Source organism: Haliaeetus albicilla, chromosome 8 (genome assembly GCF_947461875.1).
Source record: "Haliaeetus albicilla chromosome 8, bHalAlb1.1, whole genome shotgun sequence".
Lineage (NCBI taxonomy): Eukaryota > Metazoa > Chordata > Aves > Accipitriformes > Accipitridae > Haliaeetus > Haliaeetus albicilla.
The window spans coordinates 12,648,229-12,671,732 of NC_091490.1; the positions used below are offsets into that span (position 1 = coordinate 12,648,229).

A 23,504-nucleotide genomic window follows, 5' to 3' on the forward strand; every position below is an offset into this window, starting at 1 on the left:
AAAGATCCTTGACTATCACCCAGCGAAAGAGGGAAGCTGTAAATTCCTCTGTGTTATGCCTGGGGTGGGCACTGCCCAGGGAGAATAGGAGTTTCTGCTTCCCCCTTCTCCTCTGATCTCAATCCAACAGCTTGAAGTGCTTGCCGTTACTTCTTCCTGCTCTTCTGGAGCAAGCTGGTGGGACGTGCACTCTGCATGCTGGATGGAGAAGCGCTGCCTGCGAAGACCACACAATCTTCCCGTGAGCCTGCAGCCCTTCTTGTGGGCAGCACCTCTCCCCTGCCATGACTCTGTTTGCAGAGCAGGAGGAGGGGGTGGCAGGAGTCTCTCCTCCACAAAGCCTGACTTCTGTGTACCCAGCCGTACCCAGGCAGCTCCCAGCCACAGAAGCACTGCAAAGCTCTCTGGGCAGGCTGGATCTGCAGAGGGCTGTAAGCAGCGAGGCTAATGTGCATGCTTCATCCCGAGTGATGCAGGCAGCAGGCTCCCCAGCAAATATGCTGCACACTGAGGGCAGGAGCAGTTGTCAAGGCCATGCTGCAGCACGGCGAGAAAGTCCCCCCTCAAGACATTCCAGTCTGGGCTGAGGATAAGCAGGCTGGGAGCAGGACACAATGGATCAACAGCTAGATTCACGCAGGGTCTAGTTGCCTGTCTTGGAAAGAGCAAACAAGAGTCATGCTTGCACGGGAACCCGAACAGGAGGGTCTGTCCTCCCCTGGCCCTGCTGCCTCCCTTTGTGCCTGGTGCTCCAGCCTCAGCACTGAGCTCTGCAGGGCACATAGGACGGGTACCTGGGAAGGAATGGAGGGGATCAAGCCCACTGCTCCTCCTGACACGCTGCAGCTGCCCAGAGATTGGAGACCAAGGAAAGCAGCTGGGCCCCTGCCCTCCCCTGAAGAACCTAATGCTTGTGCCCCATGGCCCTGTTAACCCCCACTCCCTCAAGCTGTCAAGAATTTGTATGAGAGTGGTGGAGTGCAGCTGAGATCCTGCACTGGTGCCCCTGCTCCTTTCAAAGCACTCTCTCGGTGCTTGGATGCGTCGTGCACAAGACCCAGGGCACAGAAATGAATCTTCTGCCATTGCCCACCATGGGACCTGGCTGAGCCATGACTGGCAGGGCCTGTGCAGGAGGTGGTGCGGGTATCTGACCCAGCTCTGCAGCGATACACATGCTCTCCCTGGGTGCTCCTCCACAGGGCACGGTCACATTTGCTTGCCCATCAGTCTGTCAGTAGGAGGTGAGAGCTCAGACTGGAAGGCACAGAGCAGTCTGATGGAGGTAATCAGTCACAGGTGCAGCCACAGAGGGGAGGGAGAGGCCTTAGCTCCATCGCAGGACCTTCCTAACAACTGATTACTCTCCCTAAGCAGGAGGCTGTAAAATAAAATGTCATCTCTCCAGGACCAAGGCCCCCACTTCTCTGCTGATGTTTTAGTCCCTTCCCTCAAATGGTTTTGAAAACCCAAAATCTATATTATCTGTATAGCTAACATCTCCATCCCCTTTCCTCTTTCCTTTCATCTTCATTTACTCTCTCTATATTTCTCATCTTCAACAGGAAAAATCATGAGTCCGCTTTAATACCAGTGTCTTCATACCATCTGCAGGAGGTATGTACCTATTCAAAATCAGCAGACAGCCTGGCTAGGCAGGAGAAGGGGCTCTGCCTACATGTCCAGAAAATTTCTTCTCTGACCCCAGATTTTCAATCAGTTTAGTTCTCTCCTTGTGCGCTGGTATAAATGTTTATGAACGTTTATGAGTACTGAACTGTGGCTATATTCTGGCCATCTTCATCCTGTGACCTTCAGGGACAAGTGTTCCAGTGCATCTTTTTGTTTTCTTCCATAGAAAATAACTCTTCCAAGACTACTTGTTAAAGTCTGATCTGGCTGTTTGCAAAGACACGCACTGCTGTACTGAAAGATGGCAGCTCTTACGGGGTTCTTCAGCTTCTGGAGCAGATGCATTTCATCACAAGCAGAGGTCATGCCTGGCTTCTCACTCTTTTGGGAAATAAAGATCTCTTCTGCCAAGTCATTGAAAGCTCTTCCCTGCAGGGTCATCATTAGTTTATCCCAAGAGTGACATGACTCCTTCAGAGTAGTCACTCCTTTGCAACTATCTTTTGGCCTTCACTTCCATCCAAAAGTTACAGCAGATGAATTCAGCACCATACACACCAGAAAAAAAAAAATCACAGCAATCAAGAACTTTCCCACATAAATTCACCAAATACGGAAGACTGGTAAGTGGCCTGACAGGCCAGGAGACTTCAAGCAACTTGTCTCCTTGATGCACACATTCAAAATAATGCAAAATCCAGTACTCTTTGGAAAGTTTCTGGCTCTGGCATCCTCATTCCTGCACATTAGCATGGGGTTTCTCTCTCTGAAATGTATGAGTAAGGAGTGAAAGCAGAACTGGCTGGGCAAGCATAAAATATTTGAAAACACCAACAAGAACAACATTGCCAACTTCGCCCACCTACGCTTGGGACCAACCCATTAACTCCAAACTCCAGCTGAACAACACAGCATCAATTGTTCAAACAACACAGAAGATTATATCCTCCTGGAATAAGTAAAGGGCAGTAAGCAGCTTTTCTAACGATTAAAATAAAGCAACATCTGAAACATAAACAGAGACGTGCCCCAGACAACGCTGCAAGGACCCTCAAAGCATTTTCTCTCTTTAAAGTTTTCCCCTTCCACATTATTACTGAGTTTTATCCTTCAGAATATGAATGGGGAGTAAAGCCGCCTCTGTGCACTGCACTCCCCACTGACAAACGTATAAATGATTCACAGCTGCGTTCAGGAGACAGATCAATTAATCGTTGCAGCTCTCCAGTATTTATATTGGGCATCATTCAAGCAAGCGAGCTCTGAATCGATTACTCGTCGTCACTTCCAACAGCAGCAGATCCTCTACTTCATTTATACGATTATCTTTGTTGAGAACGGCATGGGTCATCCAAGACGAAGGACCCTTGCTCCAAAGAAGAGTTGTATTTCATCACGGGCACCAAAAACTTCCCTGGACCCTGGGAAAGAGGCAACTACGCATTGCTGGGCTGAGCAGAGTGCATAACCGTGCTTGGAGCACTGTGTGGGAACAGGGCCTCAGCTCACAGCTGGTGAGGTATCCAGGAGACCACATAAATATGAGCAGATTGTTGTATGGGGATTGCAGAGGACAAAGCGATTTACAGGCGATGTGGACCCGCACCTCACTCTTTTTTTTTTGCCCACCCTAGCCTGTCCCAGACTCAGTTGGCTTCGCCTACAGTTTGGTTTCAAGAGGCAATGCAAGGTCAAGTCCCTGCCTTGCAAAAGCAGGAGGGAAAGGAGGCTTTGCTGAGCCAGAGGAGGGCTGCCCCACCTGGCATGTTGTGCCCACCCAACTGTGCAGAGCCATCCCCGTGCCCCACAAGCAGGGAGCACCCTGGTGGACTCTGCCGAGGGAGAAGCTTCACACTGAACATAGCAGCATGAAAGAAGCAGACTCGAGGCTTATTTAAAACTGACAGTTTATAACCTGACTGGCAAAACACAATTTGCTCCAGCTGGAGTCTGCACAGGACGTGGCAGGCAGAGAGGTGTACATGTTGGAGAAGGGGTAAGAGACAAGCATCATCCAATGCTTCATCCTTCCTACAGCAATCCTTTCCTGATTAAACTTTTTACCCATTTGTAAGCCACGGTTTAGGGATAAACTGTTCGCCTTGCTCAGGCAGGGCTGAGTCCCATGCTCTGGAGCCACAAGAGGAGGCCAAGAAAAACTTGGATCCAGTCAGCCTGGCCCTCTGCAGAGAGGGAAGGTGCCATGCCCGTCAACTTGTGGTCCCCACTGTACCTGTGCTTCCGACAGCATGACGTCCTTGATCACTGGCTGCCCTCGGGGCTCGTTGTTTTCCAGCTTCACGTACGTAACCTGGTACCCACGGATCTGTCCGTGCTGCTTGTTGGAGATGGGCAGCTTCCAGCTCACCCGGATGGCAGTCGAATTCACAGACTCTACCTCCACCTTTCGTGGTGGGGCACTGGGCACTGTAACACACACAGGACGGACAGTTAGCAGGTACCACACAACCACTGTCAGCTACCTCTCACTCCTTTGCCACCTTCCCTCCACCTCATTGCAAGGACAGCCCTGTTAGCACAAGTTCCCTGTACCTGCTCAGGAGGTCATCCTGCAGTTTTCCAGTGTGACCATATCCCCCGACCCTTTCCTAGCATCCAAGCACTTTTGCTACTCTCAGTAGGAAAGAGAACGACTGTGATATGCAGGAACAGCCCTAATAAAAGCCACCGTGCTGGATCAGACCCAAGGTCCTTCTACCCCTCTCTTGTCTCCAGCAGCAGGGGAGCAAGGAAGAATACGAGAATATAGCAGAATCTAAAGAATATGGTAACCACCTGCAGCTCAGGGTGCCCTGCGGCAGAGGCAGGGGTTTTGAAGCTGCCTTTGCATCCTGCCTGCCACAACACCTCCTCTCAGATCCCTCTGCGTACATCTAAACGCAGTCCAACAGCCCCAGGTAGCACAACTGGGTGCCGAGCCTGCCTTGCGGGGAGCCCTGGTACCTGCCACCAGCCAGAGTGCACATGCGCTCTTCCCCTGTGACAAGCAAGAGGTTAATGAGGAGGAAAAGCATCATCCTAAAACAATAATCCAGAGCTCGGAGACAGCAGTCACTGAACTCAGCCAGATAAAGGGGCCCGTGGGGATTGTGACAGCTCTGGGGACTGTATTTCACGCACGGCTAGCTGAATGCTTTTTGATAATAAAATGAAAAATTACACTGCCCAGAAAATATCAATTTTCTTGCAAGGTGAGGCCCGTTTAAAAATGTATTTATACCCTATTTACCATTTGGAAAAATTACCTCCTTATTACTTTTTGCTCTTACACTGACTGTGACAAAAATGTCAATGCTAAAAAATTAGCCTCTCAGTTGCTCCTGAAAAGCTCCTTCTGTCTGAAGCAGCTGGGAGGAGAGGTGCACGCTCCTTGCGGAGGATACCGCTGCTACGCGAGTGCCTGGTACCCAAGTGAAGGACCTGGGCTCCATCCTCGCATGTTTACTGCAGGACCCCTTCTACCCTCCACTGCATGGGAAAATCCACGGGTTTAGAACCCTGTATGCCCCAATTCTCAACACAGCAAGAAATAATCAGTATTAGACAATTAGGGATGGATAGCTGACAAGCAGACATAATGAGTATTGCTATTTCAACCAACTAGATGGGAAGAAACAGCTACCCAGCAGGTAAGCACAGTTTTTAAGCCGCAGGGCAATTCATTATTTTCCCCAGATGTCCTTCTTAATTGTAGATAATTAAATAAAATAGAGAACGGAAGAATGGAGCATTTTAGCACCACCAGGCCAGCTCAAGGTATGGGAATGGAGGGGGCTGTGCTTGAATAGTTACCACCTTCTGGCTGGAGCAGCCTACGCTGTAATCCACAATTCACTTAGAGCAGTGACCTTGCACAAGCCACAGGGCTCTCCTGCCCTAGCAAGACACCTGCCCACACACAGTTGGGAGTCCAAGCGAAAAACAAGATCCTCCCTGGGAACCAGACAGAAGCTGTGTGTCAAGCTCTGCTGGCAAGAGAAGGTGGTAGGCCTCGGCAGGACATGATGCGGTATGTTGCAGGGACAAAAAAAGATGTGAACGTGAGCAGACCACAGTGTTTCAAGGAACAGTATCCTACCCCATTATGGGAAGTATGTGCTGTGTCTGAGACCCAAACAGGGAAAGTTTGATTTGTTTTCACATCGCAGTTTAGGATTTCTCATTCTTTCATCATGGCTATCTACTGAGCATCAGCATGTCGGAGGGATATGAAATCGCTCCTGACAGCTGAGCTGGAATGTCCAGCCATGGTGCCTGAAAACTAACTGAGAGAGCTTGTTGCGACATTTCTGGGGTAGCAGCTTCCCCTGGGCTACAAATCTGCTGAATGAGAACTGAAGCAAACAATACAGGCAGCAGGACACACACAGATGTGTTTACCAGCTCAGGAATGCAGTCAGCGAGCATTCCCAGACGCCACTTCCAGAGCCACGGAGACGTGGGGGACAGTGGCAGTCCATTTAGGGAAACTGTAACATGTCTGGTTTCAATTTGCTATGCTGACTGGGCAATGCAGAGATCATCCTTTCTTTGCCTGGATGCTGCATCTCTTTCTTCTCCCATTAAATCTGCAGCTTCTGGGGTCAGCATGAAGCCATGGAAGCTCCTACTGTCACCCTGAGCTCTGGCACTTTCAAAGGAAATGGTTTAAGTCATGATGACATAACTGACAGTCCTGCTAATACAAAGCAATTTCTCTTTAAAGCTGTCGTATCCAGTAAAGTGTTCTGTACATGCAATATTCTGACTCTTGAGCGGAAGAGCAGATTTATATAAGCTGTGGCTTGCCTGGAAGCTGGGGCAGGAAGCAGCTTTCCTGTGATATCTACAAGTTTCAAATGGATTTCTTTTCTCCTCTTTAGTTTGCTGGATTTCAGGTCAACAAGTAAACTTTAAGTCCTGATCTCGCAGTGTGAGAGAAGCCTTTGGCTGGGAGAACTCACGTTACCTTCAGTAAAATGGAAACCACCACCACCACCAAACACTAGAAAGCCGTAATGGCAAAGCAGTGTAATGCCTCCTCGAGCACGCAGGAAGCACTGCTAACACACACAGGACCCCTGTGGGACCACTCCAGGACATCTGACCCACAGCCTGGAGGCGACCATTGTATCAGAGCAAGGGCCAGCAGAGCAATTCCCCTACCCCATGCCAGGGCAACCATGGAGACCCACTCCCTGGAACAGCTGACCAAAGCACTGCTCCTGACAGTCTCCAGTACTGCTTGAAAAGCACTCCCAGGCCAATATCCCCACTCCCTTTCCCTCTTTTCCCAGCAACTCAGCTAGGAGAGTCCTGGTTACCCCAAGGCGGTAGCTGAAGAAGCTGTTCAGTAACACCTACCATCCTCGTCAGTGCGCACGTGCACGGGGATGCTCTCCGGTCCTGGCCCCACATCGGTGTGAGCCCTTACCCACACCTTGTACTCGGTCCATTTCTCCAGGTCCTTGATCTCCCAGCTGGAGTGCTCCCGTCCAATGCCATCCACCACATGCTTGGTGTTGTCATCTCCTTCCACTGCCTGGTACGCAATGGAGTACTGGGTGATGACCCCATTGCGGCTCTGGGCAGGCGGTGGCACCCAACTTACCCGGATGGTAGTGGAGCTGGTGCTTACACACTCGACTTCTTGGGGTGGGGCGGAGGGGGCTGGGGATAAATAAATGAAGTGGGGAAATGAAGGGAAATGAGTGGAAGGACAAACCAAAATGCACAGGGAACTTTTACCCAGCCAACTGAGCACTGAACATACATGTGGAAATTCAGCCACAGTAGCCTCCTGGAGAACTGCCTGCCTTCCTCGCAGATCATCAAAGATGGCCCTAGGGGCAATTTCTATCTGAAAGACTGGTGAACAGCATGGAAGCAGAAGTGCTGTTCTGCATCAGAGAACATCTTTTCCCAAAGCAGTTCTGGACGCTCACTTTACCAAACACAACAAATGGCAGTAAGGGAAGGAAGGGGGGGAGAGAGACACTGGTAGCGAGAAGAAAGATGCTTTCAGTGAAGATCTGAAGCAGATGGAAACCAGAAGAGGTAGGAAGCTACAGAAGGCAAGAATGGCAGAAGGGGAAGCTCACACACCAGATTGTATGAAGGCTTGCAAAAACTCGCTCCTAGACAAGTGGAGGAAACAAAAGAGGGTAGGGAAAGCAGGTGACTGAGGTTGGCTGGAGTGTGTCCAGGTGGGGTTTGAAATCACAACCATCTGCTGTGAGCAGCACCCTGACCCAGATGGGAGCCAGGCACCATGTGGAAACATGAGATAACATGGTTGTGTGGCTTTGCACATGTGCCTAGTATCTGGGACTGACTGCATCATGCCTGCCAAACTGGTTACCTGCCTCAGTAGCTTCTTGGCCTATGGAGCTGTACAGCAGAAGGTAGGCAGGTCTTGTCCCCTACCAGGCAAAAAGCCACCTGCAGTTTGTGTTAACTTCTAAGCCCCACCAATGTTAAGTGGCCACAGGGGAAGGAATGGGATCTGGGCAGTGGACGCTTCTCACTGGGATGAACAACAGTCCCCTCCACCCAGCATTGCTGGGGAAGACCAGTGAAACAAACCTGGGGGGAAGAGAGGGATCGGGAAAGGAGATATGACCTGGACAAAGCAGAGCATCTCTAGGACACTTGCTTGGTTCATTCCCTTCTCCAGCCTTGCAGAACTGCTGTCATGTTGCAACAGGGCCCCAGCAGCTTGGAAGCCCTCTCATGGCAGCAGCAGCCCCCTCTCATTCGGCCTCACTGCCCCAGGATGCTGCAGACAGCATGCTTGCACATGCTTGCATCCCTGGCTGCTTGCACAGAAGGCAAGAGCCCTAAGCAGAGAAGGCAGGGCACCATCACCAAAAAAAGCACACACAGTTGCTCTAAGGCTATCGGAAGCTGTCTGGCCGAGCAATAACGGAGTACAAGGTATCCTGCTTTGCCACAGCAGGTGAAAGGCCTCTTCCATTCTTTGCTGCACCCAGAAACCTAGAAATGCCTGCAAAAAGACTGGTGTGCTTCCCTGTACTGCAGTCCTTGAAGCTATCAGTGCACCAGAGCCAGCCTTCCCAGGGCATAGGGAAAAGCTTGCCTGCTCACCACCTGCACAAAGGCAAATATAACTGACATTAGTCCAGATAGCAGCAGGGACCTCAGATAATTAAAGCACCGAACAATTATGCCTTGGCTTTGCTAGGCGCAGGTGGGAATGGGAGAAGATTTGGGAAACCCAGGGACAGCAGGATCTCCCAATGCCACCGGTGACCTCTGCTTGCTAGGAACAAGGCCCACTTGCTTGCAGAGGCAGTCGCAGGCTGCATATAACTCTTAGTGCCCACTTCTGTGCTCAGGGAGCAGGACCCATCTCTGATGCCTGGGCTGGGATGCCTGGAGAAAGGAAAGATGGAGAGAGACTGGGCAGTGACAGAGCTGGAAGAGATGATGCCTGAGCATAGTCAAGCTGCTGCTATGGCAGTTACACTGGAGGAAAAAGAAGTCAAAGCAATGTGTGGAAGCAAACAGTTGCCTACGTGAGGGAGACAGAGCAGGATCAGCCCCGCCATCTGGTATACCGGAAGGGAGCAGCAGTAGAAAATGAATCCTCACACTCTTTTGGTTAATCAGCAGAGAAGTGGCAGGGAAGAGAGTAGGAAGACATAGCACCAAAGCCACACCAAAAGTGAATTCAGGGAGGACATAAAGTAGACACAGTGCCTGGTGGCATCCCTTAGAAGGGACAGGTGAGACATAAGGAGCTTGGCAAGCCTTTTCTTTGCCGCTGCCTGCAGAGAGGCCCTTCACAGAAGAGACTTGCTTTGGCTTTGGGCCTCCACAGCATCCCTTGGGATGCAGCAGTGAGCTCCTCCAAAGGCAGCTTTGGCTGGCAGTGTGGGCAGGTCAAACGTTGGCTGTTGACTGGGTAAGAGTCACACAAATGATGTGCAAGACAAAAACACAGATTAGCACTTAAAGAAAGCAAAATAAAACTTGGTAACATGAGCAGGATCAACTTAAAATGCACAAGGAGTGGAAATGTCCCTCCTGGGGCCAGTGAAGAGCAGACTGGGTTGCCAGCATGCACCCACACAGGCAGATGCACCCACACACACAGATGTACCCACACACACACTGTGCAAACCTCTGCTGCCTCCAGGCTACTCACACCGACCTCCCCTGCCAGCCCACAGCAGCCCTGTGCATCCATCCAGCCCACCTACTCCTTAAGCTAGGGAAAAGGCAGCCTCAAGACCCACCTTCGTATTTCAAGCGAGAACGGCATTTTAATGCTGAGGCCTGATGGGGACAGAGCTGACGCTCCTCTCCTGCATCATACTGCTTGCCTGAGGCACTGCAGACTCCTGGAAAACTCCCCCGTGCTCCTCAGGCCCTCAAAGCAGCATGGCTTCTACTTTTTGCGGGTGCCCAGCAACTAAGCAAGCAGCTTAGCAGGAAAGACAGCCCAGAAGGCAGCTGTCTTCTCAGGAGACGGGGTCCAAGCTGTGCTGCTGGAAGGGTGCAAAGGGACTCTGCATCCTTCTGGCCTTTGTGGACAAGCATCCCTACCACTCCTGAGCAGGGATGCCACAAGAAAAGCCCAGCAGCAGCAATACAGATGTCCTTCTCCAGCCCATTAGTGACTCATTAGCGATGATGTGCCTCCTACCTTACCCTTAACTGGTTTGTCAGGGCCAGGAATAGAGCCTGAAGACAGGCTCTTTGGAAAGCAGGAGTTTTGACTGCTCCTGCAGTTTGTGTCCCACCTGAACATGTCAACCTCCAAGATCTAACACCCTTTCTTAGGGCAACCAGATGGAAAAGTGCGGGAAGGAGATCAGTTTGAAGCTGGGAGCAACATACTTTCCAGATTACTAAGTTCTAAGGCCACAGGAGACTGATTGAACCATCTGATGTGAGGTGTTGCTAAGTGCAGACCAAAGAATTTCTGCCTGGAAGTTGCGCATTGTGCACGCAACTTCTGCAGAGCTAAAGTGGAGCTTTCTGAAAGACCTACTTGACTTTGAGACCTCCAGTACCCAAGAATCGACTCTGCCCTGGGACTGTTCAGCCAGTGGTTTGTCACCCTCACTGAATAACCCAGTAGTAACTGCCAAGGACTATTCTCATAGAACAGAGTGTCATCAGAAATCTTCTCAAGTAGGGGCCTGTAAACAAAGACCAAGTCACTTCTTGGATAAATTGAAGAACTCTTATGTCCCTCAATGTAAGGAGGGTTTCACTGGTCAAGCCAAGGTATTCCTGTGGCTTTTGGCCAAATCTCTTCCAACCTGTGCACATCTCTCTTAATAAAAAGATGTCAGAACCGGTCAGGTACTGCTCTGCTGGCCAGTGAAGCGACAACCTTAAAACCAGACTGGTATGAGATCCCCTGTGAGCAGACAGCATGTGGAGTAGGTCATGGGAAGATGTCTGCCTTGAAAAGTCCACAAAACACAGGTTTCTCTTACTTGGACTGTTGTAAAACTGTGAAGGACTCATTTATGCATGGAGCTGTCTCTGATTAAGTGTGTTCAAGGATAAGAGCATCCACTGATGGAATTAATTTAAGTGGCAGGAGAGTTGCTTCAACCTTTGCCTATCAACACAAAAGCTATCTGAAATAGGTATACAAATCCCCACACTCAGAATTTGTTCTCAGTGTTCAAATATTTATAACTGCATGATCTGAACCTCTCTCCATTTTCATACCTGTCTATCGTGCAGCACTAAGACACCATTAGTTCACTTAACGAGGTGGAGGAATCCCTGCAACTGATCTGTTAATGAAACTGAGTTTTCCTCAAAGAGAAGGTCGTTCCAAAAGTGAACAGAGCTGCTCTTCCCTGCCTGAGCTTCCTTTCTAATGGCCATCTCAGGCTCTCGGCTGCTGTGCATGCTGGCACCCTCCCTGCAGGGAAGGCTGGCTGCCTTTGCCAACTGCTCACCCCACATAGCTAGTAAATCCCAGACAGACGGTGCTAACGGAAATGTCTTTTTTCCCCCTTTTAATGCTCTTTGCATAATGGCAAGCCCAGAAATCGTTAGTGAAAACGAGCTTATCGCAGGGCCCTTTGATAGCCCTAATCTGCTTATGCGCAGCACTTTGAGCTGCCAATCACAGCAATGCGAACTCCTGCTCTGTGATCACATGGGGCAGAGCGAGGATGAAAGTGATATTGCCTGGGTCACCTCATTATCTAGCCTCTCTATTAACTCGGCTGCAGCTTGTTCTGATTTCCCCTAGTGCTGCAGTCCGAGAAGCAGCAGCCCCACTTGCTCCCGCAACCCAGGCAAGCAAGTACTTCCCCAAACTGACTCCTCCAGCTGCCTGACAGCCACAGGCACATCTGGCCTCAAAGGATGCCTCGCCTTGCAACCAAGTGTATGGACCAGGGATGGACTCCTCTGGAAGCAAGGCAGCTGGAACGGGGAATGAAGGGGTGAAAATCCAATGGTTTGGAGACAGTCACATTTAGAGCCAAACACCCATATGCTGCCTGTCCAGACAGCTTGTCTGCATGGGAGTAAATTCAGAGAGATGCACAAACCCACTCAAATCAATCTTTCCAAAGCAATTTCCCAGCCTGTTTCACTCCTCCATCAGTTTTTATGAATCTACCCTTAGGGAAAGACAGCATGATCAAAGGGACACAAAGAAAGAACTTACCACTTGGGTGCACCCCCTCTGCCAAAGAGCCCTGATCCAAAACCCCAGCTGACTTTCCCCATTACACCCTGTAGCAAACTGCATGCCAGCATCCCTGCAGACCCACAAGGGCAGAAGCACCAAGCTACTCCGTGCCCAGGTGATCGAAACTGGACTGCTTTTGCTTTGTCTTCAGGAGTGCAGAGAGTCAGACACTTACTGGATTGGGCAGTTCTGGCTTCGATCATGGGGGTGTAGACTCCTACCCCCAGCTCTGAGCGGGCACCCAGACGGAACTTATACAGCGTGTCTGGTTTGAGACCTTCCACAGCATACGAGGAGGTTGGGTCAAACTCCACCTTTTGCTGGCAAATAAAAGGAAACATTATTTGGTGTAGTTGGAGAATACAGAAAAGCTGGCGCTCAGCTCCCAATGCCAAGGGAATAGGCAGTCCCATCACCCACTCTGGCCCCACAGAAAGCCACAGCCACGCTGCCAAACCTGCTGCAGTCCTGCAGGCCTCCAAGGAGCTTCCTGGGTGAAATAAAAGGACTCTGCAGGGAAGCAGACTTCTCCGACAGCCAGGCTACACTGCCTGGTGTCCAGACTCCACTCACTAGCTGACAGCTTTGTGGGAATGCTGGGTCTAGCTATACAGTTCAGATGAGGGGCACAAGACACATGAGTTTGCTTCCTCCCAACAGACAATGTCTGCCTGTGAAAGAGAGTAAAGCCCTTGTCCTGGAGCAGTTGGGATCTCTAATGCACCTAAACAGTGCTGGTGAAGGACTTGTTTTGCTGCCACTTCACCTGGAGGGCACTTATTTCTGGCAGCTCTCATGCCACTATAAATACAGGAGGAGGAGAGGACCATGGGACACTGTGATGCTGCCATGGCACAGTTCTCACTGTGCTGCCCTGAAGCCAGCACTACTTTTGATCTGTTTAGAGCTGGACTTCCTTTACAGACCTGGCAGTAAATGCGGAAGGGCTCTCTCTAGGCCACTCTCAATCTGGTCTTTAAGTGTAACCAGTCCTGGAGCTGCAGACGCATATTGGAGGCCATTTCAGACCCACCTAAGAGCCCTACCGTTTAAAGGCACCAGCAGTAAGGATGCCTCAGGGATGGCGTCATGGCATTCTGGAGCCTGTCCAGTCCCAAACCAGTCACTAGCTACTTTGCTGGGCATCAACAATCACTGCGGAGGTCACACAGAAGCCAGACAGAGATTGCCATACTCCTATCACACACCCCTGAGATAGAAAAAGACACGGAGAAGAAACAGTCCTGTTGCCACCCCAGCTCAAGCAGACACCCTTCCCAAGCTGCTGAACTGTGATGTCTGGCCCCAAGTGCTGCTGACGTAGAGGCAGGATCCTCACCTGAGTGCCATCCTCCCCTTCCCAGTACAGCAGCTCATATTTGGTAATGCGCTCCTGAGAGGCGGGCAGCCACGTCAACAGGATGCGGGTATCAGACTCTGCTTCTGCCTGGAAGTCAGCTGGCTGGGCAGGAACTGGGGACCAAACACATGGTTAGTGCCAGGAGGCAGATGCAGGGAGAGGAGTCGCACGGCTTTGCAGAGTCTGCGTTTCACCTTGCGAGGATCCTCTTTCATTCCTACTGGACCCTTCCTTCTTCCCTCTCCCCTGTACTGTAGTCTTGGAACAACCCAGGCAACAATCAAGCACCTCTGGGACCCAGGCAGGTGACTATGGGAATCATGGTCACTTCCAGCCCCTGACTGCATCCCAGCTCCTTCCTTCCCACATGTGTACTCAGACCCCAGAAAGGCCCAGTACAGTTACACAGGTGCCAACATCTACATCCAGGGCCTTGTGTCACATTTTTAGCCACTGTATCCCAGACAAAACTGTGGGCTGTGTTACTTGTACAGAGATTGAGACCGACTCCCCAGGACAAGCTGACAGCTTAAATCTGATGGCTGTGGGGCAGGGATGCAACTCTGACATGCAACCATTTGAGCAAAAAGTGTAGTTGCAATGGCTGGTGCAGATCAGGCACACAGCTGAGCTGCACACCACTGGGGTGGACATGGAGCCATGGCACCTCACTCCGTACGTACCCCCTTGCTGCGTTTTGACCTGGATGATGTCCGAGGGGGGTCCGTCGCCCACCGAAGTAAAGGCCAGGACGCGGATGCTGTACGTAGTCCCTGTGATGAGGCTCCCCACGGTGGTAAGGTGGCTGTCATCAGTGTTGTGTTTCTGCCACATGCTCAAAGGCAGATGTGGGTCGGTGGTATAGTAAACGCGGTACCCTCGGATCTGTCCGTTTGGCTCTTCCGGCTGCTCCCACTGGACCAGCATGGTGCTGGCACTCAGCATCCGTGCCTGGACTTTGAGGGGTGGACTTGAAGGAGCTTGCTCTCCCGTCCGGGCCTCAACCAGCTCACTGGGGGGACCCCTGCCAATGTTATTGACTGCGATGACCCGGAACTCATACTCTGAGAAGGGGCTGAGCCCACCTATGCTATAGCGTGTTGTCGCCACACCATCCACCTCTTGGAACTGACCGTCCAAGGATTTGGGCTTGTACTGGATGACGTAATATGAAATGGGGTCGGAGTTGCCCGAATCCCAGGTGAGGGTCACGCTGGTAGCTGTCGTTTCAGTCACTAATGGCTCTGTTGGAGGTTTTGGCAGTGCTGCAATTGGAAGGCAGAGAGGTGTGATTTAAATAATTCAGTCAGCTCAAACCCTGCAATGTGCACGGGGATAAAAATGGAGCTGCCACCTCCCATTAACATTCTTCTTTAAAAGGCAGAAATCATTTCATACTCTAGAACATGCATTTTTATATTACCATATATTGCTTGAAGTGGTTCTTAATGGAAGGATAAACAGAGCAATCATGTTATTAGATGTGCTTGACGCACTTACCAGCAGCAGGCTAAATAAAGGTAATTCAACGGGGATGCAGGAATGTTTCTGTCATGGGGGTTCAGGTGGCAGTGGGAAGGTGCTTGCTGGGCTGGGCTGGCCCCAGAAGCCAGGTATACAGCTGATTTACAAAGGGATACAGTAAAGCAATCAGAGCACCACAGGTAATCTGGAGCTATGCTCCTGCTTCCACAGAAACAGCATCTTAGGCCATAGGGAGTTCATGGACAGTGCTGTTAGATGGGTTGATGGGGGAATGCCTTGTAAGTATTACAGTACATGCAAGAGGGATACAGCCAGAGAAATTACCAACTTTCACATCGACTATTTCACTGGGTGGTGTGTCAAACTGCAACCAGACAATAAACTGTTACACGAGAACGCTGTGACACTGACATCTCTGAAGTGTTAACGAGAACACAACTACTGCAAGCAAACATTTCCAGATTTGCCATTTTACCAAAAGAACAAAGAAAGAGAATGAGTGCGTGTGAGAGATTTTCAGAGTACACAAATACTTTAAGACAATGACTGAATTAAAGTCTACAGTAACTTTAAACCTCCTACGAACCACTCTAGTTAAAGTCATTAGTGACTTGTAATGCAGCTGTGCTTGATGAGGGACTAGCAAAAGTGCTCAGCCCAAATTAAGATCCTTGAGTACTTCATTCTTTGGCAAAGCCATCAGGTTTCCAGTTTCCACATGGTTCAGCTAAGGAGGGCTGGCTCTTTAGCACAGAAGCATGCCTGCTCCGAGTGCCAGGGAGGATGCCTTTTCTAGTGCTACTGCAACATGAATACTGAGAAAATTGGTGAGGGCTGAATTGGTATGGGAGGGAATGGCACGCAACCCACAACCAACCACAACACCACTACCCATGGAGGACTCATGGGGGGCAAACACATCCCGCCCAATATTACAGCCTGAAGGAACACACTTCCTAGAGCATCCAAGAAATTGGCAGCCTCCCTCAGGCTTTCAATTCAAGGATAGATGACACTCATCCACCCTCTCCTTTGGAGAACGGCAAGCTTGATTCTTGCCAGGTTTTGGGTGTGCAGCCTGCATGTGAGCAAGGGACAGGTCTGGTACCTTAGATGCACTTACTGCAATCAGCTCTGTCTCATCTTGCTTCTCCTGTCTGCCCTGCAAACGGCCTACTTTCCAGCAAGCACAGGAGAAGCAACACCAGGTGAAGGACTTAGGGACAGTAAGATATCCAGAGTGAAGGTGCAGAAAAGACAGACAGAGAAACAAGGAGGAAGGCAAAGGGCTAAAGGAGCTGAGCAGACTGCTCCCTGTCCCGGGGGCTTTTGCAGTCCTGGGGCGGCAGTGGGCATCACATCAGCCAAAGAGGGAGCGAGGCAGAGTCATCCCAGGTACAAAGAGGTAAATACTGGGAACCATCAGTGCAATGGTGCAGTTCCCACCTCCTCCCTCCATGTCCAAACCACCTCTCCATCATGCCCCTTTCTTCCCTACACTCTTGGTTATGTACTATAACCAAGGCAACACCTGTGCTCTGTAAGAAAATGGGGGCTGGAAAAGGTACTGACTAGCAGATGCTGTGAGTAAAGGGAGCAGTGTGCAGCTAAGGTTAAAAGCATCCTCTGACTAGCATCAGGGAAGAGAGAATTTGCTGTTAATCTCCAGGTCAGAGAGGGCTAACACTCAATTCTGTGATTTGTTCAAGCAGGGACTCGGTGCTAAAGGTGGCCATAGTGCAGGAGGAGGCCTGCAAGAACAGACAGACTCAAAAGATGACATGTCTGTGGAAATCTGAGCTACAAATCAACTGCAAGGAGAGGAGGAAAGGGATAGTGTGGACCTGCTTGGCCCCAGATGGGAAAGGCAGGACACATACTTCAGCCTCCTGTTACGGAGCTGTCTGGGTGGGCTGCCGTGTACCCAGTGGTCAGCAATCCGCAATAACATCCCTCTTTGGGGCAAAGCTACTTGTGAAACGGCAGCAGGAAGCATGCCTTAAGTTAAGGACAGCAACAAAGGAAAGAGAAAAGGAAAGAGGCAGAGCAGTAAGGGGAAAAAGAAAACGAACAGAGGAATATTCAACAATTTTAAAATAAACGCGTATAGCTCCTCCCTGAAGGAGGGAGGATGCTCATTCTCATGAGGCCCACAGACGCTTCACATTGCTGGGATTAACTTTCTTGTCCTGCTCTTACTGCAAGAGTATATCTCTGTGCAAACAGCTCTCTGACTGCAGACATCCACAGACCCTTGCCCCAGGACAGCTTGTGGCCTGCTGCTGTGCTGAGCTGATCCTGCTGATGCATGGAACAAGCCAGAAATTGCTGGGATGAGCACAGACTCACTGAAGTTCCCTTGTGGCATAACAGGGACCCAGCCTGACACAAGCCTGTCTCTCGTCATGCCACGTAGGGAGAGAGGAAATGACCTCCCAAAGCAAATACTATGCTCTGAGCAGGAAAAAACAAAGTTGTGGGTTTGGGAACATCCCCTGCAAGGTGGAAAAGTCACAGGAGACTGCAGTCAGTTGGCTGCACTCAAACACACTTTGGCAAAGGGCTACACCATTGAAACCTAAGTAGGAGCACCACGAGGAATAATTCCTTACCTTTGACAGTGATCTGGGCTGTGGCTTCGATCATGCCGAGGGAGGAGATGGCCACGCAGGTGTAGTTGGCAGACTGCATGATGTTATTCAGCTCCAGGACGTTCCTACCGACGGGCATCTCGTCCTCTTTGGTCAGTTCCTCCACACCAGCCATCCACTTCACATAGGGCATCGGAGCACCTACTGCCACGCACGTGAGGTTCACGCTCCCCCCAGGCATCACCTCGTGGTTGCTTGGAGGGATAGAGAATCGAGGAGCAACACGCCGCACTGAAACAAGGAGGAGACAGCTAGTAGGGTCACAGAACCAGCAGAGAGCGCTCAGTTGCATTGTGGGGGTACGTGAGGGGGGTTCAACATTTTTGCCTGTCTATCCCTCGGGACAGATAAAATGAAGTGCAAAAGCTGTTCACTGCTTTGCCAAATTGCACACACTTTGCTCTCTTTCCTTAGCCACTGGCATCTTATTAGAAGAACTCATTAAGGGATGGCTCAATCCATTCCCTCCAAACATAGCCTTTTGAAATCATATTACTAACATGAAACATTCCTCCATTTAAACTACATCCCTCTAATTAGAGAGAATGCACAAATGCCAGTCACACACTCTCTGTGCAGGGCCCACTGAAGCTCTGCAAAACAGAATTACCTGCTCAATTTATTAGCTCTAGAGTAAAGCAACCCATCCCCTAAACCTCACAGGGTTTGGGCAGGAGCAGCAGAAAGGTTTCTTTCTGAATTAGCACACACGTGCTGCTAAATAAAATATAATTCCTTTCAAAATGTAACTCAGGTTCTACCTTGGTTCAGAAAAAATAGTCACCAGAACTGCATGACATTGTCAGGGCCTGAACAGATCACCTTGCTGGGCAGGAGAGAACTAATCCTGACAGATGTGAGATCATATCCATTTTGACAGAAGAGAGCTGGGCTGGCAGAACCCTCCCCACCTTTGTGGCAGCACTTCGGGAGATGTATTCCTCCTTATTTCATTGCACAGCTTCTCTTCGTATCAATCCCTTGCTGGGTATTTCATTCAAGACTTATTTGTAAGCAACTCTCAGCTACAATAAAGCTCTAAAGCTGCCTGCCATATGCATTCCCGTCAGGAAAATGACACTGAGAAATGAGGCCCCTTCTTCAGGGTTAGTGTTATGGGCCTATTTAAGCAAGGGTAGAGAAACAACTGTGCTCGGTAAATCTTTGTCTCCTCTGGGCAAGCTCATTTTAGTCTGTAGTTAAAAAGGGAAACTGCTCGAACGTGTCTTGCCCAGCAGCCCTGCTCTCCTCTAGCCTCTTCCACCAGAAAGGCAGCCCCAGAGCATCAGCTGGGTTCACGACTGACCGGCTCCCAAGGAGCCTTTCCCGGCCAATTACACTCCTCCATCAGTGCATCGGGCTGGCGGAGCAGCAAACAGCCACAGCACTCGGGACAGGTGGAAATCGGGCAGGAGCCTGAGCGGTGCCAGTTCACAATGCGCCGCAGGCACGACTGGCCCCACGGGTGCTGGGGGGCCGGGGGGACACGGCTCTGCTGGGCTGGCTCCCGCCACCACAGCTTCTCCGCAGACGGTAAAGCTGCTGACAGCCTGGTGAGCTGCAGAGGTGTCAGCTCCGCTTGCCAAGCTGACTCTCCCCAAATGAAATTTCACTAGTGCTCTCTTTGATGATTCATCCCCAAACCAACAGGCTTGCAGAAATAGACTGAACGCGGAAGCCCCCACACTAGCATGTACAACAGAGCTAAGACTTCGTGATAAATTAGACAATACTGTCAACATCGTGTGTGTACTACACATCGTCTCGGTGACAAAACAGGGCTCATTAGCTCCTTACCAGCCAGGGGAAGGATAACTTGCTTTGCTTTTTTTTTTTTGAATGTCTAAATCCAAAGTCTTGCTGGTTGTTTCTTTTAATCAATTATTAAATCTCAAATCAATAGCTACATGAGCGATCGCCAGTGAGGCGTTACCTGACTGACGGGGCAGCGCTCCCCAAACGAGACAGAACTGAAAGTGTACTCAAGCGCTACGCAGTCATGAGAATACGGAGTTAACCTGATGGACATGGCAATGGTTTAACATGATGGCGTGTATTTCCAACCAAAGCATCCCAGCACCATTCGTTAAGAGTCAGAGTTTCGTTTTCCAACGAACGTGGCATCAAATTATTCCAGGTAGAAGCTGTTCAAGTTCTGTCCCCATCCAAGGACCAAACCCACCCACCCACACTGTATTAAAATAAAAAAGAGCAAACTTCGAGGATAAAGCCATAGGTTTGCACAGAGCACTCACGCACATGCACCAGGCAAACAGGCTGGCAGGCACCGGAGGCCACTACAGAGTCAGAAAGCAAGCAGTGCGAGGGCAGGACAGGGAGAGGGAAGGTGCACAGGAACTCACGTACAGGGACACGGGAGGACAAGAGGTCATGCAGGAAGGCCAGAGCCCAGCATGCACAAACAGATTTTGAGCCCCAGCCCTGTGAGACCAGAGGCAGCACAGCCCGCTGCAGACTCCCCTGCGCCCCACGCTGTGCCCCCCTGTCAAGCACTGCTTTCAGGGTGCTCCTGGGGCCATGCCAAGCCCCATCAGTGCCACGTCCCCCCTGATGTGTCCTGCAGAGGCAGTGCCTGTGGGCGCTGCAGCCATCCCTCCCTGGGAAGGTCAGCAGCCGACTGCACGCTGCTCCCCTGCGGACAGCACAGGGGAGATGCACTTCGAAGGGGCTGGGGGCTCACTCAGCAGGGTGAAGGGAAGGGCTGAGCCCCTTTGGAAGTGGCTCTCCCTTGTCCTACCCACGGGGGAGCAGCAGAGGCGGTTAGTGTGTTTGTGTGCCTAGAAAAGGGATGAATGGCAAGGAAAACTCTCCTGCAGATCAAACCGTACAAGAGGGTGGGCAGGCTGCAGCATCATCGACCTCGACGCAGGCCATGCCTCCTGCACGCTGCAGCCTGCGGCATGCCAGGAAGCTGTGCGGGGCCTCAGCTCTCAAGCCTGGCAACAGATGAGCAGTTCAACAGGCCTCTGCGGTATATTTTTGCGACCCTGAACGGCTGCACCGGCCGCCCCTCGTTAGCACACCAGCAGAGCTGCTAAGATGGGCTCGTTGCTCTGTACCAGAGAGCAGCGGTGCCCAAGGCACCGCAGCTGCTAAAAATGGATGCCATGGGTAGGGGTCAGCTCTCAACATGGGAGGCGGGAGGGGGTCAGGGCGAAGCCTTTGGTGAGAGATCTGGCCCAGACAATACTCTGGCAGGAGCATGTGCAATGGAAGGGACGGGCTCCATCAGCCTTTCATCCTCTTGGGGGATAATTGGCAGCCTCTTGTCCCAGTCAGCACGGAGGGAGAAGGGGAGATGCTGTCAGTTAGCATTAGCGAGAGCTGGCAGAGCTCTCACAGCAGCTTGCAGAGCACCATCAACACATTCCTCAGGCTCAAGACAGCGATTTAAGTCGCTTGCTTTTCTAGCATAAGAGTCTGGTAATAATTTAAATCAGTATAACTCCTCAAAAAGCAGCATTCTTAGAATTTCTGTCCAATTTACAAGTCAAATCACATGGCCTAGCACAGCTCATGATGCTACCTTAAGTGCTCCAGAAAATTTTGTTGTTCTTCATTTATTGCAGCAATGAAATTTCCCTTTTTATTACAATTTTCTTGACAAGAATTTGCAATTTTTTTTTAATCTTCTTTTTGGATAAAGATCAGAGAAGGTGGTTTGGAGGTTTTGCAAGAACAGCATAGGGAAAATTGCTGTGAATATTAAAATGATTTCAATGGACAATAGTGTAATTCAGAGGTTTAGTTAAACCAGCAGACTGTCAAAAATGAGATTCATTGTCATTCATCCCAAGAACAGGCATTGTAAGGGCTCTGTGCTGCTCCACTACTCAGCATGCCTCCCCGTAGAGAGCATTCCCTGCGAAGTCAAGTGAAACCCTGGAGTGGCGAGCAGTGCAGCGCAACCTGAGCCCGTGCCCTGGATCCCACAGGACAGGGAGAAAGGACAGCGTGGAGACTAGTTCCCCACTCACTGCGGGGACCGTGGGGAGGAAGGAGGGGAGCAGGCAACACAACAGCCACAAAGCTTGAGATTGAGAATGTTAATAATTCAGCATGCATTAACATGCACATTCCTTGGCTTGAGAGCAAAGAGCATGAATCGATTGCCCAGCTCCTTTCGCCACAGGAGTGGCTGTTTCCTAACGTCTCAGGTTCCCTCTGAGGGTGACGTTACCCCCTTGGAGAACCAGGGACCCTTCCTCCCTGCTGCTGTCTGCAAGAGTTGTAGGCTCTGAGCTCTGGGCGTGAGTGCTCAGGGCTCACAGGCTGCTGCTTTCAGCCCCTTGCGTGATGAGACACTGCTGGCATACAGCGAGGCTCTGCTGGAAACACACAACAGTGCCAGGAAGACTGCCCATGATTCCAAAACCGTGCGGTGCTGCTAGGGAAGGGGAAACCAAACTGCTTTTCCCTGCTGGCTCTCTTGGCCACAGTACAGCCGAGCAAACTACAATGCTAACACCTCTCCCTCTAGCTTGCAGAGATGCAGGGACCTCTACTTGCCTGCTCTTGCTTCTGGGTTTCCTTCCCACCATGCCTACCTGGCGTCCGCCTAACTGGGCTTCATCTTCCCCTTCCTGGCACCCCTTTTGCAGGCTCGCTGGGTGTTGCCCCATGGCAGTGGAGAGCTGCGCCCAGCTCTGCACACTTCTCTGCTCCTCTCTGAGGCAATCCCAGCTGCTCTGGTCCTGCACCACCGCCCTGACATCCTCTCCCCTTTGCTCTTCCTCTGCACGGTGGAACGTCAGTCTGAAGTCCCGTTCGCTCTGAAGAAGGACCAGCTCTGTCTGGGCTGTGCTGCTCCTCCCCACGCCCCAGCACAGCAAACGCCGGTTCGGAGGGCTGTGCTCTATCTAACCTCCCAACTGGGATGAGTAGTAGAGAGCGGTGCAGGGGCACATCTTTGAGAAGGTGAGGCTGCCCCATTTCATTACTCCAGCCAGGTAAGCTGGAGGCTCCTTTGTGCACGGGGTGTCCTCTTGCCCTCGCCACACTGCTACCCTGCCCAAAACTCCCGCCTTCCTCAGGAACCACCTCCTCAGAGTCGGGAAGGAGTGAATTTAGGAGATAGCCTCAAACATGATCATCGGTCTGCGTGGTTTACTCATCTGTAGACACCTTTCATCTCTCCCTAGTGCTATCAATTTAAGGAAGGACTTCAAATGGAAAGGCAGTTGCTGGAGTCTCACAATCTATTGACAGAATCAACAGCAGGAGAGGAAAAATTGGAACCAGAAAAAATGCATTTACAGTCTAATCTTGTGCTCAAACAATGCTGTACTATTTATGCTCCCAATGCATCCTTGAGTGCTGACATTTTATAGACAATTTCCAAAACAGGGCCTTGCCATTTTTGGATTATATTTCAGCTATAACTTTTAGGTCTAATTATTTGCGCTGACAACCACATATAAAAGAGGATATATCATTACAGTGGTGCAGCACTGGAGACACATCAGCATTCAGCATACTGACATACTAATAGCAAAGTAAGGGAGAGCAAGATTGTGGAGCTATGCAATTTACATTCACTCTCTGAAATTTCTCTGATGAAAATAACACAACATTAAGGAGGGGAATAAGAGAAAAGATCCACTGTATCAAGATAAAATAACTCGTTAATAAATAACCTTGTAGCAGTCACAGAGCAATA

At 50.6% G+C, this 23,504-nt stretch overlaps 1 protein-coding gene across 13 annotated transcripts in view; it reads right to left on the reverse strand.

The window, feature by feature from the left end:
• PTPRF (protein tyrosine phosphatase receptor type F) overlaps positions 1-23,504 on the reverse strand; it is a 392,972-nt gene that overhangs the window by 58,696 nt on the left and 310,772 nt on the right. For 8 of the 13 annotated variants that reach the window (XM_069788943.1, XM_069788941.1, XM_069788942.1 and 5 more), the window contains 6 exons: positions 17,786-18,055; positions 14,372-14,953; positions 13,668-13,801; positions 12,504-12,648; positions 6,997-7,302; positions 3,866-4,059 (listed from right to left, as the gene is read on the reverse strand). In XM_069788943.1, coding sequence (XP_069645044.1) covers positions 3,866-4,059; positions 6,997-7,302; positions 12,504-12,648; positions 13,668-13,801; positions 14,372-14,953; positions 17,786-18,055 — 1,631 coding nt within the window. The remainder of the gene's footprint in view (positions 1-3,865; positions 4,060-6,996; positions 7,303-12,503; positions 12,649-13,667; positions 13,802-14,371; positions 14,954-17,785; positions 18,056-23,504) is intronic. The other 5 variants (XM_069788950.1, XM_069788945.1, XM_069788949.1 and 2 more) reach the window with 1 other exon arrangement.